This window comes from Egretta garzetta, unplaced genomic scaffold (assembly GCF_000687185.1).
Source record: "Egretta garzetta isolate BGI_Z169 unplaced genomic scaffold, ASM68718v1 scaffold539, whole genome shotgun sequence".
Classification (NCBI taxonomy): domain Eukaryota; kingdom Metazoa; phylum Chordata; class Aves; order Pelecaniformes; family Ardeidae; genus Egretta; species Egretta garzetta.
The window spans coordinates 289,310-308,254 of record NW_009260760.1 but is presented as its reverse complement, the minus strand read 5'-3'; the positions used below and the strand labels follow the sequence as shown (position 1 = coordinate 308,254).

The following is an 18,945-nucleotide window of genomic DNA, read 5'->3' as shown; positions in this document are numbered from 1 at the left end:
CATCAGACACTCTCTGCAGAACCTCTCACAGGTAAGAAGCCACCAATTTTTTACCTTAGTCAAAAAGGCTTCTTATTTTATCCCTACAAAACCAAAATGTTAATCCGAATACTCCTTTGCATAGTGGAGCAGATCAGGAAAAAATGACATTTCGTGCAAGTTTGATTTGCTACTGTTGTAGGAGCTTCTGTTTAAAGTGGCAAATGGTCATCTCTCCAGTGCTTCATTATTTTTGCATTTAATTTTTTCTTGTTGCAGTTGACCCAGATTGATGATTTTTTTTTTTCTTTCATGGATATTCTCGGGTGGGAGGGAGGAACAGTGTACTATTTGTCAGCCATTATTTTAAGGTGATAGTCATTAGCTTTAGATTTGAAAATAAATATTGACAGTCCTTTAACCTCTCTCTTGCCTTTGACATACTTCCCATCCAGCTGATAGAAATACTTTTTTTTCATTGCAAGTCCCATGATTTCACTAATGATGTCAGTGATGATGTCTGTTCTGTATACATTTCTGTGTTGTTTCATGACAACCTTTTGCGTGTTCAGCTCTGGTGCTAGATAACATGACCCTGAAGTCATCTGCCTTTTAACTAAGAACCAGTTTTGATTTTTGTGGGTTTTACCCAAGAAGAAACCTGTACCTGCCTGCACTGTATTCCAAGTGGTATTCTAGACCCTTGGTTTTTTGTTTTATTTTGCCACTTGTCAAAAGCTAGAGGCTAGTCTACCCTGACTTTGGTTATATCAGCTGGCCTTGCTTCTTGGAGCAAGCTTGGGTACTGACACAGCGCTGCAGTGGAAAGCTGCGATAACTGTGTTTTAGGTCAGCCATTGCTTGAGGTAGTGGGCGGTGCACCTGGGAGTAGGCATTTGCAGAATTTAACCTTCTTTATAAAATTTCCTCATGGGAACCAATTGCAGCCTTGATATGAGTAAGGTTACAGTGTACTTTTTATCGCTTATACCATGCTAAACCTGCTGCAGAAGTAGTCTCTATTATGTCCAGAGCTCATGCACAAGCTGGGTCAATTAAAAACCCCAAAATTAGTATCGGAGGGGATAATAATATCTCCTAACCCAATTGTTATACTTCCAGTGCAATTTGTCTAGACTGGTTCCATTTTGGGGGCTTGGTCCTTCTCATTACAGAAGTTTGTATGAAAATGTCTTGCTTGCAATACACAGTTCCCTGGTGCTGCTTTTTCCTACAGCCAATATCAAGTTTGGCACACAGCATACTCAGCTGCTAAAGAAAAAGTTGAGGTGTTTCAAATATATGATTCTGAATTTAGGAAGGAATAAAAAGGGGTAGATATATTCCTGATAGAACAGGGAACAGAGAAAACCGGGAGAGGAAAAAAGAAACATCCCCTTGATGTGATCATGTTTGAGCAAAACTCCTCTGGATGAATGGACATGCTTCAAATTTTCCATGGCATGTCAATAGTCCTTTGAATTCCTTCAAAATTACATTGGACAAGCTGTCTTTTTCACGTTTGAAAAGGTGAATGTTTTTGCTGTTTCCACCGTTCTTTGTTGTGCCATGTCTCTACATGTAACAGCCCCTGAATTTTATCTGCTTGCTCCATGTGTTGATGCAACTTGCAAAGAGAGATTCTTCAACACTCTCGTTTTAATGAGAGATCATTAGCGCGCAGGGGTCTTTGGATGTAGGCGATGTAGTGAGACTGAAAACCAAAATCAACAAAAAAAACCAGACTAAGAACCAAGCAAAACCCCACAACAAATGTGACTGCAATCGTGATTGGAAAATGGCACACTTTAATGTGCATTTCTGTTTTCCAAGTTGTTATTTTTATCATTTAATAAAACAATTGAGACTACTGAGTTTTCAGGCATAACATACGTGCCTGCTGCAGAAAAACTTAGTTTTTATTCCTACTTACTATGTCAGACAGGATTAACTTGGGTTTTCACCTGCAGCACATTTGCATTACACAGATTTGGTGCACATGTTTCAGTTAAGAGCTGGCACTGCCGTTTTGTAAGGTTTCCTGTTCCTGATACAATATTTACATAGCAGAAACTGCAATGCCAGCAAGGTTGTGTTTTAACAGTGGCTGCTGTCAGAATATCTGTGCCTTTGGGAAGATGAGTTCATAAAAGGGATTGCTGATATTCCCATTTCAAATTGCTTGTTTCTTCCCTAGTACCCGGTGATGAGGGGTCAGGATCTTTCAGCGGCCACCGGTTACACTACTCAGCGATCATCTATTCTACCTCTCTATGAAGTAAGTGACCCTATTCACACAGTGCTACTTAGTCAAAATAAACCACAACAAAACATCCTAAATGTGCCACAGATTGTGCTAACTTTGGGCAGTTCCCTGTCTTTGCTCTCAAGAGATAAGAGATGACTCCATCCTGCAAATAATGTTAAAAAGGAATTAATCTAAATACATGGAAATCCTTTCACACATTTTCTTACATGATACATCTAAAAATGTTGTTTCCTTGAATTATTAGGAGTTCACAACGTGCAGCCTCTGTAGTATACTGAGGTTGCTGAGGTTCTGCTTGACTCAAAGGAAATATCTGAGCAAATGTGGTTATAGGATCCAGACTTATTTTAATTCATTTTTTCCACGTAACGCATTGTTATCTTTTTTTTTTTTCTCCCCCAGAATACTTTCCAGGAGCTACAAGTGGTAAGGCGAAATCTAAACTTATTCAGAACGCAAATGATGGATTTGGAGTTGACTATGTTACGTCAACAGACAACAGTTTATCAGCACATGACAGAAGAAGAAAGGTAAAATGATCTTTCAAAAAAAGAGAGTGAAAATACTCTGGCAATTCAGGAAATGTGTCACTGCCCCTGAAATCAGAGCAAAAAATCTGTTTGTTTCAATTTGAACAGGGTTGGGGCTGAGTTTTTGCCAAAACCTTGTCTACACTCTTCTTTACACTTCTTCATTCTAGAGTTTTTTCCTCTTTGTTTCTTCTAATCCCTATCTCTCATTAATTGATGATTTTTTTTCTTCGTCCTTTCTCCAAAGTGATGTTACAGCTGTGGATTTTAAAGACCTTTATCCTAGGATACGTGAACATGGATATTGGGGGGGGGGAAAGCCTTAAAGATTTTCAGCTTAGATTTCTACCCCCCCCCCCCCCCCGCCATCTTTGTAGATGTAAATAAAGAACATTGTAGCATTCAGATGCTTTTCCAACATGCAGTGGCCGCCTGGCAGGCTACAGATGGCATGCATATTCTGGTTCTGTGTGTTTATGTTCACCATGAGTTGCAGCAGCAGCTGATCTGGAACAATTTTTAAAACTGCTTATAAATTTACTTCAGCTGAATCAGCTCTTGACTGATCACTTTAAAAGTCAGCATGTTTGAAATCAGTTGGCCTTCTTAGACAATGGCATCCTGGCCAAAATGTAGCTGCAACTGCTTGGGAAACTAGAACCGTGCAGGAGAAGTAATATGCGATTACTGCGTTGCTCTGTGATTTTTGTTGTTACTGGTTTTAAATTGGATTTGATTAGATATATGTATAAATGCTGATTTCTTCTACTTGCATATATTTAAGCATTTAAAGCTAAAATTTTTGGAGAATGTTCTGTGATACACTATGTTGTTTAGTTTTTTCCGTTAAGTGATATGTATTTTCTATAAATGGAGAAAGACATCTAGGTGTTCAGCTAATTTTTCCATGAAAAGGGAATTTTCTGTGTTCCACTTTGAATTCCCATGTATGAAGTCCTTTACTCATGGGATTCTCCCGCTCAGTTTCCCCTTTGTGGTATGCAGCTGAATGCAGTGAATGAATGACCTTATTCTTTTTGTGATGGACTTGGTACAGATACGAAGCCGATCAGCTACAGAGCTTGAGAAAGTCTGTCCGCATGGAGCTACAGGAGTTAGAGATGCAGTTAGAAGAACGTCTGCTTGCTTTGGAAGACCAGCTGAGAAGTCTGCACATGTCTTCACCTTACAGACCTCAGACACACATAGTAAGTATTCCTTTTGCAACAACATTTGTATGTTTTTTTCAGTGTAATGTTAATAACTCAGAAGTGTTAAGACTCTTATAGTGGGATGATATCTGGGGAATCTAATGATGCTGTGTGTATTACCAGGGGTCATACTTTATTCTTTTCAGTCAGTGTTTCATCTTGGGGATAAGGTGTGTTAATAGAGGGACTTTCTTGGTGTTAATACATATTGATACATACCTTCTGGGGTTTTAAGTCTCAGATTTCAGACCTCTTCTGTGAGTGCTTTCTTCTTCCTTGTCATGACCCTGAATTCTCAGTTTTGGTAGGTAGTGCTCATGTCTAAAATTATTGGGGGACGGTGATGGTCTTTCTGGAGTTTCCCTATGCTAATTTTCTTACTTGTGAAATGAGGGCAGAGAGATGAGAATTGCAGAGTGTTTCTCTCGCAAGAAATGGGGTGTGCTTTCCTTCTAGCTCTGCCAAACCATGGAAAAAAAACCCAGGAAAATCCAGTTGTTGTCTTCAGTTTTTTCCTCCATTGCCTTTTGTAGCTCCTTCAGATGAGCGTGGGGCTCCTTGCCACACAGTGGGAGAAGCTCTGCTCACACAGAAGCACAAGAGGGAGGATAAAAAAGTTCATTGGTGGCATGGCGATACACTTTCTCTTCTTTTTCACTCAGCAGAAGACTGTTCCTCTTTTCTTCTGCTGCAATTCTGTCATCAGCCAAATACAAAAAGTGCAGACAAAGAGTATCACGTTCTTCCTGGGTTTCATTCCTCTTTCTTAGCCAGTCCTCTTCTGTAGAAGCAGCACAGGCACAGGCCACATCTTCCTCTTCGGTATTTTGTCATGGGAAAAAAATTGAAACCTAAGAACAGGAAAATATGGTATTACTGTGATCCCAAGTCAAACTTGCATTCTTTGAACCATATAAATATATTTTTATTTGTAAATCCTTTTATAGAAGAGGGCCAGCTTTAAAAATGACTGAAATAAACTTTCTCCAACCAGCTTTGCTTCCTGTTTCCAAGTTTCTGCTTTTACAGAAAGCTGTCTGAGACACAGCATGTTTATATATTAGCTTCTGGCAGCTCTCAAAAAATCCTCAACGCATTAACTCGACTTAATTTTTCAGGGTATGTATGGAAGCAGAAGTGCTGATAATCTGTCATGCCCTTCTCCGTTGAATGTCATTGAACCAGTAAGTAATTGTTGTGTGCTGTTTTACTAAGAAAAAGATCCAGAAAGGGATTTCTTAAAAATGGTTGCAGGAGATTCATTTTACACATAATCTTGGAAATACTTTACTCACTTGAGTAGTTCTGTTGAGAACAGATGCATTTTCCCTTAAGCAAAGTTAACCATAGGTGTAAGAAGGTGTGAAGTCTTGTTCATTTTTAAGAAGAATATGTAGAAGTGAGATGCTGTTTGCGTTTAGTTGATACAATGAATACGTGGTGAGTTTTCTAGGGAAAATGATTTCTTATTTTTCTGTGCATTGTATGCTGCTGAAAACAAGTAGTTTAAAAACTGCAGAAAGGAAAGAACAAACTTGAATTATTTTAGCTAAGGAAAACAAAATCAAGCCTTTACGTGTGTCTCTGTCAATGGCTCTGGCAGGATGCATCCATATTGCAAAAGTCAGTGGCTTGGGGAACTGCCACAATTTGTATTTATGTTGGCTTTCAAAAAAGCCTATTCCTTCTTATGATCCTCTTTGTTGCAGTCATAAAGGCAAAGCATATATTTATTTTATTGCTGTATTTGTTACATGGAGGGAATGAGTAAGTGATTGAATAAATAACAAGAAAGCATAGTTGTGTCTGTATGTGACTTTTTTACATGCTTATTCAGGACTGTTTCTTTTCTGAATCCTTAGGTCTCTGAACTTATTCGAGAGCAGTCATTTCTGAAGTCTGAACTGGGTTTAGGACTTGGAGATCTTGGACTGGAAACTCTCCCAGCAGAGGGTACAGAGTCCGTGTTCTCCCATGGAAACTCTGATTCCTCTTCAGTGTGCTCCGGTCATGCAGGTAGAAAAGCTGGTGTTGGATCCTCTGAACTAACAGGAAAGTCTAAGAGTCAAAGCAAGAAGTTGTACCGAGCCTCTGTTGCCTTAACACCAACTCCGCCGGTGAGAGCAGGTGCTGGACAGCAGGTAGAAAGCTACGAGGAGCTTGCAGACTCCAAGCCAGAGATGGAACACAAACTTGAAAAAGTCCCTTTCGTGCCTTCGGTTGATGAAATCCACAAAAGCGTGGAACAGGAGGAGCTTCAGCAAGTCATACGGGAGGTGAGGAAGGAGGGGCTGAGCTCTAGGATGTTTGAACAGTGTTTACTGAAACTTAAAGACAGGCTATTTGTAACTTTGGACCACTGGGGTTTTCTCTTCACTCTCAAGCCAAGGCTCCATGCTGTTACTGTACTCTTTCTGAAGGCTCAGAGCTTGTCACTAGATGTTTGAGCTATAGTTGTATTCTTGTGCAAAGCAGTAGACATTTTTTCAGTGATAGTGCTTAGCATGTAAATTAATAGCTAGTTGCTCCTATAAGACTATGTGAGAAAGAATTTGCCATCTCTACTACTTGGTTAAGCAGCAGTATTTCAGATTTGCAAGTGAAAATTCCTCTGTCGTGTTTGCTTGCTTAAATGCCAGGTTTTAGTTAATTTGATTGATGAAATACTGTTTCTGAAACAACTCCATAGTAAAAGTTAAAAATACTTTCCCAGTCCTTCTACCCCAAACCACTAAGGACTGTAGGAGCATAAGTGAAGCAAGCTGAAGTCAGATGAGAAGTTATTTCAGACTAAGACTGATGTTGGACCAGTGCTGTTGGCCGTAGTTTTATTGGCAGTCAATGAAAGTGACGGGTGCTTGGTTATTTTTCCTGTGGGCCAGGTTAGAAAACAGGACTAAAAGTGCATGTTTTGTTTGTCAGTGGCATGACAGAAAGCCTTATGGCAAGTAGCATAAATGGGAAAAGGAAGCAAATGAAACTTCTTGTTCTCAAAAGCAGTGCCTGTGAGAAAGAGAAGCGAGCTCTCTGTTGTGAATACAGAAATGGGGATTGAGAACCTGTGGGGTTTATTCCCTCTCCTTCACTGGAGAGGGACCACTTAGCCTTTAGCTGAGGGTCATTGGGCCCTTAGTCTTTAGTTTGTCCCTTGAAACTTTTGTATGGCTCCACCATAAACCACTCGAAAGGCCAGGAGAGGTGTCATGCTCAGGAATGTACAATAGGCCAGGCTGTAACATGGTGGTACCATCCAGGTCTGCTTACTTTGAGGCTGTGAATAACTGGAACCAGCTTTGCCTGAGCTTTCGTCTTTAAAACAGATGAGGCAGACTGCTCATCTCATGATAAAATAGGAGCTGTGATCCCAGAGGAATCTTTTGCCACACCTTCACCCCTCTTCTCTCAGTGCAGAAAGAGGAGGAGTATGCTAGACCAGAAGGTATCCTTTTACTCATCGTCTGACCACAAGATTCTGCTGTGTCTGTCTCTGCAAAGTGGAGATGTTTTCTTGGCTGACTCGCTATGGGCTTTGCTATGCGTAGGCACTTTACACTTGCACAGTGAGATCTGTGAAGCAGTAGAGCATTACTAAGGAGTGCTTTTATAGAACATGATGGCTGGAAGTGTATGAAGATATTTACTTTGCTTACCTTTGGGTAACTCCATAAATAACCAGAGCTGAGAGTGCAAAGAATAATGCATAGCCACAAGCATTAACCATCAGTGAACTGCTGGTGTTAAAAAGAGGATGAAGTTTGGCAGTGAGGTGAAATGGAGAACAGCCTTCAATAAGTAGCCTCATGACGCTAATCAGTAGCCCCGTTATAGTTAACGGAATGAGTTATGGGAAGTGGCATTATCCTGTAGAAGGAAGGGTACTGCAGTCAGCTGGTGGTGAAGTACCACTAGACCGATGACCTCAACATTACTGTGCTTAGGAGTAGGAGCTGAACACCTTCTGGCCATCGCTGATCTTTACAGAGGAGCTTGTGATGCCGCAACTTTACACCTCTACTTTGAAAGCAAAGGCCCGCCACCCTCCTGCTGCCATCTTCTCTAAAGTAGCTAGAGTAGAGTTGGAAGGAGTCTTGGGAAAGGCCTTGATTTGGAGATGTCATAAAATACTCCCAGACATCCCAAATTCTCTCTCGTTCTGGTACATTTTTTTTTCCTTTCATGCCTTTTTAAAGGGGTTCCTTGCTTAATGCTCAGAGAAGACTTGCACAAGAGATACTTATCATGCCTTGCACTTTGCTGCCGATTCTGAAGTGAAGCCAGGATATTGCATTTGTATCCAGCCCTTCTGTAAAAACCTGCGTGTCAGAGGAGGGGTGTCGTGGTGGGGGGTTGCTAAAGAAGAAACTGGGAGAGGAAGCAGAGACCTGTAATTCAAAGTACTTTAAAGCAGCAGAGACAGTAAGGGGAGCTGGAGTCAAAGTACAGTGTTATTTCAGTCAATATTTTCTCTGAGGTTAGCCTGTGTGAAAGTTCCTCTTTAACTTCATTAATTGATAGCAAATAAAGATGTGTACTCTTTGCACAGTTTGTTCTTTGGGTTGTGTGGCACTGAGGACATTGTAGTGCTGAAAGAGTCCACACTGAACTGAGAGGCTACTATTCAAAGATGAGTAGTCAGCAAATAACTCAGCTTGACTCATTTCATAAATGTTTGAGCACACAGAGAGATTGTCCCTCAGTTTAACTTCGTTGGCAGCCTGTTTCGGATCGGCTCTGATTGTCAGTATGAGAAGTTTTGCAGGTCAGAATGAAGATGCATTGGCTCAAAGCACCTGGTAGTTTTTGCAGAGCCAGAATATGCTATTAAATACTGGTCGGGAAAATATTTTGTAGGAGTTAAAACAGAGCATAAATTGAAATGTGTCTTCCTTAAGTAGCCCTGTTGTTAGCAAAGGAATTCCAGTTTCATTGTCAAAAGAAAGAAATCTGGTAGGATGCATTCTTGATGTATGCACTCACAAATGCTAAACCCTTGCTTATTCCTCCCAATCTCTGTAGCCGTGTGACCTCGTGTTGGGGAAAGAAAAGCCAGGCAGTGTTTCAGAATATGCCTGGGTGGGTTGTAATGCATGTGAGCTTTGACCTGTAACTATTCTCTGGCATTAAAAAAACCCATGGTGGTAACTTTCAGCATTAATGGACTAACTCCCACGGAAAAACATTCAACAATGTGAAATGTTAAAATGCCGAACAGTGGCCCTCTTATTTTGATGAAAATACAGCCTGACCGCCGCTGGAGTATCACATGGAGCACTTACTGCTTGACTCGTAGGTCACAGTGTCGCCAGGAGTGCCACCAGGCCCCCTCTCTCCGCTCTTCTGCAGTTTAAAAGACGTGATTGTTTAAAAAGCTTTCTGCTTAAGAGCAATGCAGGTTTTGTTTTGGTAACAGCTCTCTGTGGTAAATGACATGTGATGAAGTTATACTTTAAAGAAATGTATGATTTTCCTGTCAACACCTGTTTTAAGAGGCTGTAATGGGACTTTATGGACGGAAAGATGGTTGGATAGAGAATCTTCCCTTTTCCATTTTCCATTCAAATCCATATTAGCTCAGCATTGATTGAAAATGTCTGTTTGTTGTTCCTACTTCCCTTGTACAGGCATTAGGTTCCTCATCTTGCTACCTTGAGCATAAACATCACCAGCTGCTGCCATGAAGAAGTGGCACAAGAAGAAAATAGAGTAGAAAGTAATTCTTTTAATTATAAAAACGTACCTCAGATCAGGAGTATTAGGACTGTGAAAGCCTCCTGTCCATTTTCCATCAGTAGGTGAAGAACACCCATCTCCAGAATTGCCACTGTGGCACATTTCACTCTCAATCAGTTCATTATTTAGCAGCAACGTGATATTACAGTAATGGTAATTCTTACATAGGAAGAAAGTTCACTGGCTTACTCTAGTAAAACTACCTATGAACGTGGTACTGTGTTATTAATGCAAAATGGAATATTAGTGTTGTATCAACGTAGTATATGTACCATAAATGTTATAGGGGTTATCATAAAGGTTCTCTCCTCTTTCAAATGATCAATTTTTCATTCAGCTGCTAAAAATACTGGTGGAGCATTCATTGACTGCATCTGCCTTTTGTACGGAGGAAGCCTTGCAGCGGGCTGTGCCCTTTGCAGAGTAAATGGAAGGCGCACGTACCTTGCCCAAAATGGTTTGTAATGACAAATGCAAACATTAGCAATTGTCATGACACACGCATGGGACTGAGTCACCGCAGGAATCGATGCTGTGCTCACCATGCAGGAATGACTTTGATGAGTCTGGAAAGGAGGGAGGAAGCAGTGGCAGTGAAAAGAAGCAGCGGGTGGCCTTGTCGTGTGGGCGGGAAGGTGAGATGCAAAGGGCTCGAGTGATCCACCAAGGTCAAGCCAGAAGTTGTTGGAAGAACTGAGAATAGAACAGGAGACGGTTCCCTTCCAGTCTCCACCTCACCACAAGAGTGTCTGTCATACTAGACCATTTACTTGCTAATTTGGGAAGCTTTTATCACTTTGGAAAGTGAGGTTTATTTTTGTCTATCTGGTGAGGGCAGGGCACAGAAAGACTCTTCTGTAGCATACTCAAAGACCCACACCGTGTGATACTGGAGAAGGAAAGCAGAGAGAGCAGCCTGGGGGGTCTTTTACGATGGTGGCCTGCTGGACAGACGGGGTGCTGTTTCCCTGTGCCAGTGCTTCTAAATCCCAGTGGTCCTAAAGCTTTGTACGTCTGTGTGTGCATCGGCATAGAGATCCTCAGGACTTGTGGCCATCAGTAAGCCAGGTCCTGTTACACACCGGCTTTTCTTTTGTCAGTTAATCAGCAAACAACCCAACTGGAAACCTGTTTCCCAATAATATTATAGTCTCTGAATTTCAGCTTGATGCAAAGTAGTAATGAAACAAGGAATGTTGGCACTAATGGTTTAGAGATTGAATTGCTTGCCAATGAGAACAAGGGATAAATAACCTGTTGCTAATGCTGCTGCCACCCTTCTGACGTTGTTGCTTAATCCTTTTGACGCACCAGGAAAAGGGGAGACTTAGAAGAATAATTGCAAGATGATCATCAAGATGATGAGAGGGCTATGAAAACATGGCAAGGCCATTGGGAAGGCTGGGTTTGAGTAAATATTATTCCTGTGGTATTGGTGGGGCATCAGAACATGAAGGGATTTGTTACTGGCAAAACAGGGATTAAAAATTTGCCTTTTTGTTTGGCATAGAGTCTCATGTTCATTACCGCTACTCAGGCACTTAAACACTACTTTGAAATGACACTATGAACAGTATTTTCTTCAGTCTAAGATCAGTTATTCATGCCAGGAAATTATTTGTCCTTTTCATAAGAAAAATAAAACTATTGCTTAACTGGGCTGATGAGTGCTTCTGTGAGTGACCCCGGCAGCCGGGCTCTGGCTCTTACCCCCCTGTGCGCTCTCACCGTTGTCATCCTCCCCTGCTCGCGGAAACACAGCTGACTTGTCAGTGCTTCCCCAAGTGAAGACCATCCAAAAGATGAGTTGGTGCCAAAGATTTCTTGTACTTGTGAGCAACCTGTATTATTTTTCTTTGTCATGCCCTGCTCCTTTCCAGCAGGCAGTGGTAGAACTGGGTTTTGCCTCCTTTTCTCCTTTTCCTTTATTATAGCCATCAACGCTCTGTTACTTCTTTGTCCTAGCCTCAGCCATACTCGGGTGCCTGCTAGTAGTAACTCCTGGGTTTGTTTGATGTAAAACTGAATGGGTAAATGCTTTGTCACAGTTCTGTGAAAAATAGTCTTTGCTGGCCTAGTCTTTGCTGGGCCCCAGGGCTCAGCTGATGATGTGAGCAAGAGTCAAAGTTCTCTGTTTGTCTTTGCTGCTGAAAGTATGCAATTAGGATTCACCTCCTTTTGATTTGTATGAAAACAGCAACTTATGCTCATGGACTCGGACCCTTCCCACTGCGTAATCCATTTGTGAGGCAGATGGTCCTGCCTTCCTTTTCAAGAGATAACGGCTAATGTCAAAAAGTAGTGCATTTGGGGCGCTTTTGATGTGTGTATCCTGAAATGTGCCATTTTCAGAACTTTAACATAGTTGAAATGTATTCTTTCTTAACATAAATCCAGTATTCCTAAGTGTAAAACAGATACATTTACCATCTGGAAAAATAAAACTACTTTGGTTTGCATTTATATGATTTGCAAGAACTTTAAAATTACCTACAGTTATTTTTCCAAGAGAAAACCCTCTTATATTTTTCCATTTGCATTTTTTTGAAAGTTGAATTTTTGGTATTGTACATTTTTCATATGTCAACAATGTTGAACATATCTGCAATATCATTTAGTTTTATCCGTTGGTTATGTAAGTTACTGACCTTAAAACTTTGGCTAATCCCTTTCAGATCAAGGAATCTATTGTTGGGGAAATCAGACGAGAAATAGTAAGTGGATTGCTGGCAGCTGTATCACCCCAAAGCAGATCTGCAACGGCAAAACAAGATACACAGCCATGAAACAGGTACTACAGGTAATCTTTGGCAAACAGCCACGACCAGATTTTATTTTTTTTGTGTCATATGAAATATCATTGGCAATTTAAACCCTGCTTTTCTTGCATTTTCCCCTTGAAACATAAGTCATCAAAATGGAAGTTGATGAAATACAGAGGATACTGTTAATCCTGGATAGCTCTGGAAAATCAACTGGTTTATAGTTTGGCTTATTCTGTTGTCAGCTTTCATGCAGTGGTCCTTGATTTTTGGTTTTGATGTGCTCCATGATGACTTCGCATGTGGGTGCATCGTGTGAGAGGATTTGTATAGTTTGCCTGCCTGAGATATGAATATTATCAAAACACATACTTAAGCGTAACAAGCAGACTTCGAAAAATCTAATTTAGATATTCATCCTGCTTTTTGTTTTCTGTAAGGTTGGATGTAGTCTGAAACGCTGTCAGATTCTGCTCTGAGCGGCATACACTGGCGAAAGTGTCAAGTTATTTTTGCTTCAGGAGATGTTACAGCTGCTGAGACGGGCTACTGTTTTCGACGCTTGGTTCTATGATGTGTACCTTTCCTAGAGTTCTTCTATAAAGACTTAGACACTTTAACCAGTTCATTACTTTCCTTAAAGCATCAACAAAACTGTGGCTCTCTCAAAGGTTTTGTATTTATTTGTACGTCCCTGTTGTAAATTTTTATGTAGCTAATTTCTGTGTTTAATGATGCATCATGAAACTTGAAGATTTCCAGACATAACCAATTTATAAATAACACACATGTGTTCAGCCTAGCTTTTTTAAAAAAAAAAAAAAACAAAAAAAAACCCACAACAAAACCCCCCCCAAAACACTGACCTCTATGAGGTATTTATTGTGCAATAACTGATCCACTTTAAGAGCTTGAAACAACCAATAATGGTTTCCACTGCTGTTACTTAGTGCCACTTCAAAGGAAGGAAGAAATCCCGATGTAAAAATTGCTGTTAATTCTTGGGGCGGTTACTATTAGCAGAGTGGTAGAATGACATGAGGTTACTTAAAACTACTTAAAGTTCTGACACTGAAAGCCTTACCTTTGTGTAGAAGACAACTTTTAACTAATTTTATTTGCTTCCTTACTGTTTGCCCATCCCTCTATAGAAAGTGCCTTATTTTAAGCACTGTTTTTTGTGTTTGTGTTGGCTGCTCTCAGCCATACCAAGAGAAGTTCTCTTCTGCTTCGTATTAACCAAAATGCAATAAAAGTACTGATCTTCTGAAAGCAATTAGGATGTGCAACTTGGAATGGATGAGCGACCTTGCTTCTACTATGGGGAAAATGGAAAAAAATCTCTTTTCCTTCCCCATCCCTCACCGAGTGTATTTTCAGTTAGCCTGGTGAACATGCGTTTGTTCCAATGGAGCAACTTGGAAGTCATTGGAGGTTTTATGTGGTCAAATAGACTTTTAGTGGATATGTAATATCCCGTTTTTCTGTGCTTGGAATCTCTTTACTCCTTTGCTGTTTCCATCTACTAAAACTCTTCACACTATGTCAAGGTCTTTAATCAAAAATAGTTTCAAATATAACAATATTATATGAAAAAGTTTATAAGATTTTAAATTGTCTTAGGAAGACACACAAGGGCTGATTTCTTAAAAAAAAGTGTATATTAAACCAATAAAATATTTATTTTGCCTATAATCTGTGTCAGTGTTTTTCATTGTGCATAGTTTGCTCTTAAGCGAAGTAAGTAATATAGATTTGATCAAATAGTATGCAGAATGGAGAACAGCAGGAAAGCTCAGGGCCTGGGTTTCCAAAAGCTTTCAGATGTTCAGGGGACCTTATATGCTTAGGAAATGTGAGATATACATTTGAGAGAAATGTTGGCACTTAAAACCAAAGTCTTAAAGTTGTTGGCTGCTGTTGTGTCTCCAAGAATTTGGTTGGTCTTGACCTCTCCTCAGAGTTTGTCTCTGTGAGTAGAGCCAGAGCTTTCTTGAGAACCTCTTCCTACATGTTTAAAAGTTGAAATATAAACTCCAACAGCACCTATGCAGGGCAATCTGTATGAACTGGTAAGCTGCAATAGGTTTCTGCTTTCCTTTGCAGCTTGCACGAGTGCGCAGTTCCATTCCAAAATGCCACTGGAGAGTAACCAGCCAGAACCGAGTGCCTGCAACCTTCCTTCACAAATGTGCAAACCCCAAACCTACTCGAGTAATTGCAGCAGCAGATGCTCTGCTTGTCCCCCAGCCAGATTAATTAGCAGAATCAACCGTTAATGTAGGTCCTGTGCCCATGTAAAGTGGCATTCCAAGAAAGTGGCAACTGTGGCATTCACGGAGCGATGGAGGAAAGCAGTTTCAGGAGTCAGCGGCCATCGAGCCATGGCTGCCCGGCAGGTGTGGCAGCCTGGCTCCTTGTTGCTCCAGCAAGAGAAGTCACTTGTAGGTAACATCCCAGCTTCTGGGGCGCTTCAGCTCGTAGCTTGTAAGAACCTTTGATCTCTGCAGCTCAGAGTCTAATGTTTAATATATCTCCAGAAATGAAAAATAGTGCCAATTTTTCATCCAGCTGATGGAAGGCAGGTTTGTGAGGTTCTGGCAGAATTTAAAATAAAGACATTTCAAAATGACATTTCTAAAAACTGTACTGAAAGTAATGAATATACAAGCACCTGCTTTTCCATAATCCTGGTAACAGATTTTTGCCATTCTTAAAGGTGCTTCCAGCTAATATTTTCAGAGTGACATTTATCTAGATATAGGAATGTCTGTAAAATCCTGTTAAAAAAAAAAAAAAGAAATAGTCTATTGCTACCATATATAGGTGAAGCGGAACTGGTATCAGCCTCTATTGACAATTCTGCTTGTGCCTTAGGAACAGACGTCATTATTATTGGACACACGCCTAACCTGGGTGGCTTGCCCTTTAGTAATGTCAATTCAGCTGTAATGATTTTCTGAGCACGGACGAGTTTTCTTTTGTTAATGATTGAAACTGCTACTTTTCCCTTACAAATTAGTGTTGTCTTTTTTTTCTGCCAGCCTGCAGTTTGATAGGAATTCTATGCAGATTAAAACAGCCTTATTAGTGGCTGATAAATATTGGTCAATCAAATTTACTGTGAATAAAGCCAGCAGTAATGCCAGAGATATTTTGGATGCTTTTCTAAAATTCACTGTGCTAGTGGTCTTTGTGGCTGCCAATTGGCTTGCAGGAATATAAAGCCAAGGGCTGTATTTTGGAAACCCTAGGAGCTAGCTGTTTTCTGTGGATACAGGACAGCTACATCCCTGTCGGTAGGAAAATAGATCTGTCTTTAGCCTGCTGCAAGCAATACATGCCCATGGCACAGCTCAAATCAGGCAGAGGTTTGGGGGGCCTAGTACTTGGAGATTTTTTATTTATCTATTTATTTATTTTAAGGTGAGTAAAAGCATGTTTCTAGCCCCCATTGTTGCAGCAAAAAGCTACAAAAAAGACCTCTGCCGAAATGACATGGAGATACCTCAGCATTTGGCAGTTGGAGGTGATAGCTGGAAAGGTGGGAGCAGCCCCCCGCACCGCTTGGGTTAGTGCTGTGATGCTCACGAGGCGCTGCTGCCGCTCGCCCGCAGCACCATGTGCATGAGCCCTGACAAGCAAAGCACCGAGGATGGCCACATACCCCATGACGTGGCCGGGGGTGAGTACGCAGGAGGAGAGCCTCCTGCTGCTGGTAGTTTCTGCAACGCTTTTTGGAGAGAGGACTCAAAGTGACACTGCCCCTACTGAAAGAGCTGATGGGCTGTCAAAGCTCTTTCAGGCACTTTTGCGGACCACAGCCTTCACAGAGGGAAGACTGCCCTGCATCTTCTGCTCTCTCTCAAACTGTGTTGTGCAAGCTTTGGCAGTCTGCTTTTAGAAGTCAAGCGATGCCCAAGACACTCCAAGCTGTGCATTTCCTAAGGAGTGGTTTGCTCTGATTGCTGTCTCTTTTAAGGTGAGAATTTAAAGCCTGGCTGATGCAGTCCAACCACTGATGCTCACCAGTATTACTCTGCTGAGTCTTGAGGGGCAGCATTCATACTGCCTTTGGATTTTGCATACTGCTGAGCAAATGGCTTACACTTGAAATATAGCATAGGTCAGAACGCTTTCATTCAGTTATACCACAGATGAATCTGTTTCAATGAAACTGGCCACAGGAAGATACTCATTAGGGAGAGGGAAGAGCAGCCCAATTTGGAAACTGGAGTAATTCAAGCCATGACTAGCAGAGAAAAACAAAATCATACCTAAACTACTGGAAAATTTCTCTATTGGAGTTTTTGTTTTTCAATAGGGAGCAAACCCAAATCTCTGAAACTTGGATGATGTCATAAAATAGAACCACTGCTGGTTAGATGGCTTCAGTCCAATGCAACACTTTCTTCTGAATTAACATGATAATGTCAAACTAATACGTGATGTCATTGTCAGTAAAAACTAAGAAACTCCTATTATTGACTTGGCATAATGCAGATTTACTTTGATATTCTGTATGTGATTTTAGATGTGATGGCAATCTTTCATGCCACAGAATAAAAATGTACAATATTGTTATAATAAAAGTTGTAACAATAAAAGCCAAGACATTTAAAAAAAAAAAAAAGAAACAAAATCACTTGATAATTCCAAACAGCTTGTATATCAGGCAATTCTGCATCTCTATCCCAGCCGAAACCAGGACAGGTGACTATTATACACAGAAGCATCTTTCTCTTTTTTTAACAGGGTAAAAGGGGAAAGCCTGGACAACAGTTAAGTAATTAAACGGTTGCAGTGAGAAGCATGATAAGATGCAAGAATTGCCTTGGTGAGTGAGCAACTGTTCTGCTTACCACAAAATCTTTGGTACCGATACCTGCTTTCACAGGTATTTCTAAATTTGTGAGTCTTTGTATAATGATGTAGAGTTTCTCATTTTTTTAAATGTTCTAAAATAGTCCTGTTTTCCATCAGTTATTTGCCGCGATATAGTAGGGAGTTTTAGAGTAAATTTTTTAAGAAAACATCTACAAAAATATTTCTGTTTAGTTTTATGTGTTTGGCTTTGGGTTTAGATTTTGTTTTAAAAGTATCATAAAGACAGGGGAAGTGATTTTTGAAGGGCAATGTCCTGTACTAGAGATTGAACAGGGCAGATTCTAAATATGTACTGAATAAATTAGGTATCATTATTGGGGGAGTGCAGGAAAATTTTCATTTAGGAATAGTTTTGCACTGGCATAAGTGATGGGAAAAAAAGCTGAGCAAAGGGATTGATTATTCTTGAGTAGAAGGAGCATAGCAATGCAGGCTCATGAAAGGCTGGGAGTTTTGTGGCAGTTAGTAACGTAAGAGCAGCCACAGCAGATGAAACCAAAGGTCCAGTCCCTTTGATATCTTCACCCCCACAGTGGCCAACAGCAGATGCTGCTCTTTGGGAAGAGTGGAGCCTGAGGGAAGCGAAGGGAGCATCTCTGCCCTCCCGCTCTCAGCCAGTGGTGGCTCTGGGATTTCCTGGCCAGCGGTGGTATCCTTGCTGGATTTCTTTTCCGTGAATGTATCTAATAGCTTTTCTAGCTCATGTAAAGTTTTGGTGTTCACAGTGTCCTGTGGCAATGAGTTCTGCAATTTAAGCACAGCCTGCATGGAGAAGTTTTTTTGTTTGAACCAATCCCTGAATAATTTCGCATGATGCCTTCTAGCTCTGCTGCTGCCTTCAGGCCCCATGGGGCTGCAGAGAGGTCACGGCCCCAACTGGGGTAGCCCTTGGCTCCTGGCTTGTCCTTCATGGAGCAGCCCCCTTCCTGCTGCTCCCCACACTTGTATAAGAAACAGAAAACAAATGTGCCCCAGCCACCTTCTCCAGGTCACCAAACCCCCAACACCACCCTCCAGGTGTGCCAGCTGTACAGGTCTGGCCAGCTCAGTTGCTCCTATGTGGATGCTGCAGACACCACCTTGGGGATTGCTGTGACTTCTCTAGGCCTAGCCTACCCTCTGAGGTGGAGGAGGAGGCAAGAAAGAAGGGAAATCTAAAGAGTATCAAACTAAAAAAAAAAAAATCAGAATTTTAAAAACATATTATAAATTTGGTGTACTGAGCTTTTATAGCCCAGTTGATGATTCTCCATTTTTAGCCTGGTAGCATGTGTTTGTATACTGAGTTTACTAACTCAGACTCTGAAACTGTAGAAGTCCATTCCTTGTCCAGCTTCTCTGCGTTCTATATTTTAACTTCTGTTTTTTTTAAAAAAATTGCAGTAGAAACTCAATTTTATATTTGAATTGTTTAGTTCAGTGGTTTAATCAGTCAATTTTTGCATTAAATATTTAATATGGAAATAAGACAATATAATTTCATTCTAAAGTCTATGTAAACTGCCAACGGTAGCTCTTTTTATTGAAAAATATGTTAGATTTACCCTCTTCTTGGTAAGGAAGAAAATTCTAGCATG

The 18,945-nt window shown here is 40.8% G+C and overlaps 1 protein-coding gene across 1 annotated transcript in view; it reads left to right on the top strand.

The window, feature by feature from the left end:
- ITPRID2 (ITPR interacting domain containing 2) overlaps positions 1-13,336 on the top strand; it is a 39,932-nt gene extending 26,596 nt beyond the window's left edge. Inside the window, 8 exon segments of the mRNA XM_035901433.1 lie at positions 1-31; positions 2,177-2,257; positions 2,651-2,778; positions 3,836-3,986; positions 5,108-5,173; positions 5,852-6,265; positions 12,395-12,519; positions 12,922-13,336. The exon segment at positions 1-31 is cut by the window's left edge and continues 1,202 nt beyond it. Of these exon segments, the coding sequence (XP_035757326.1) occupies positions 1-31; positions 2,177-2,257; positions 2,651-2,778; positions 3,836-3,986; positions 5,108-5,173; positions 5,852-6,265; positions 12,395-12,505 (982 nt within the window). The 3' untranslated portion in view covers positions 12,506-12,519; positions 12,922-13,336.
- The last annotated feature ends 5,609 nt before the right edge of the window (positions 13,337-18,945 follow it).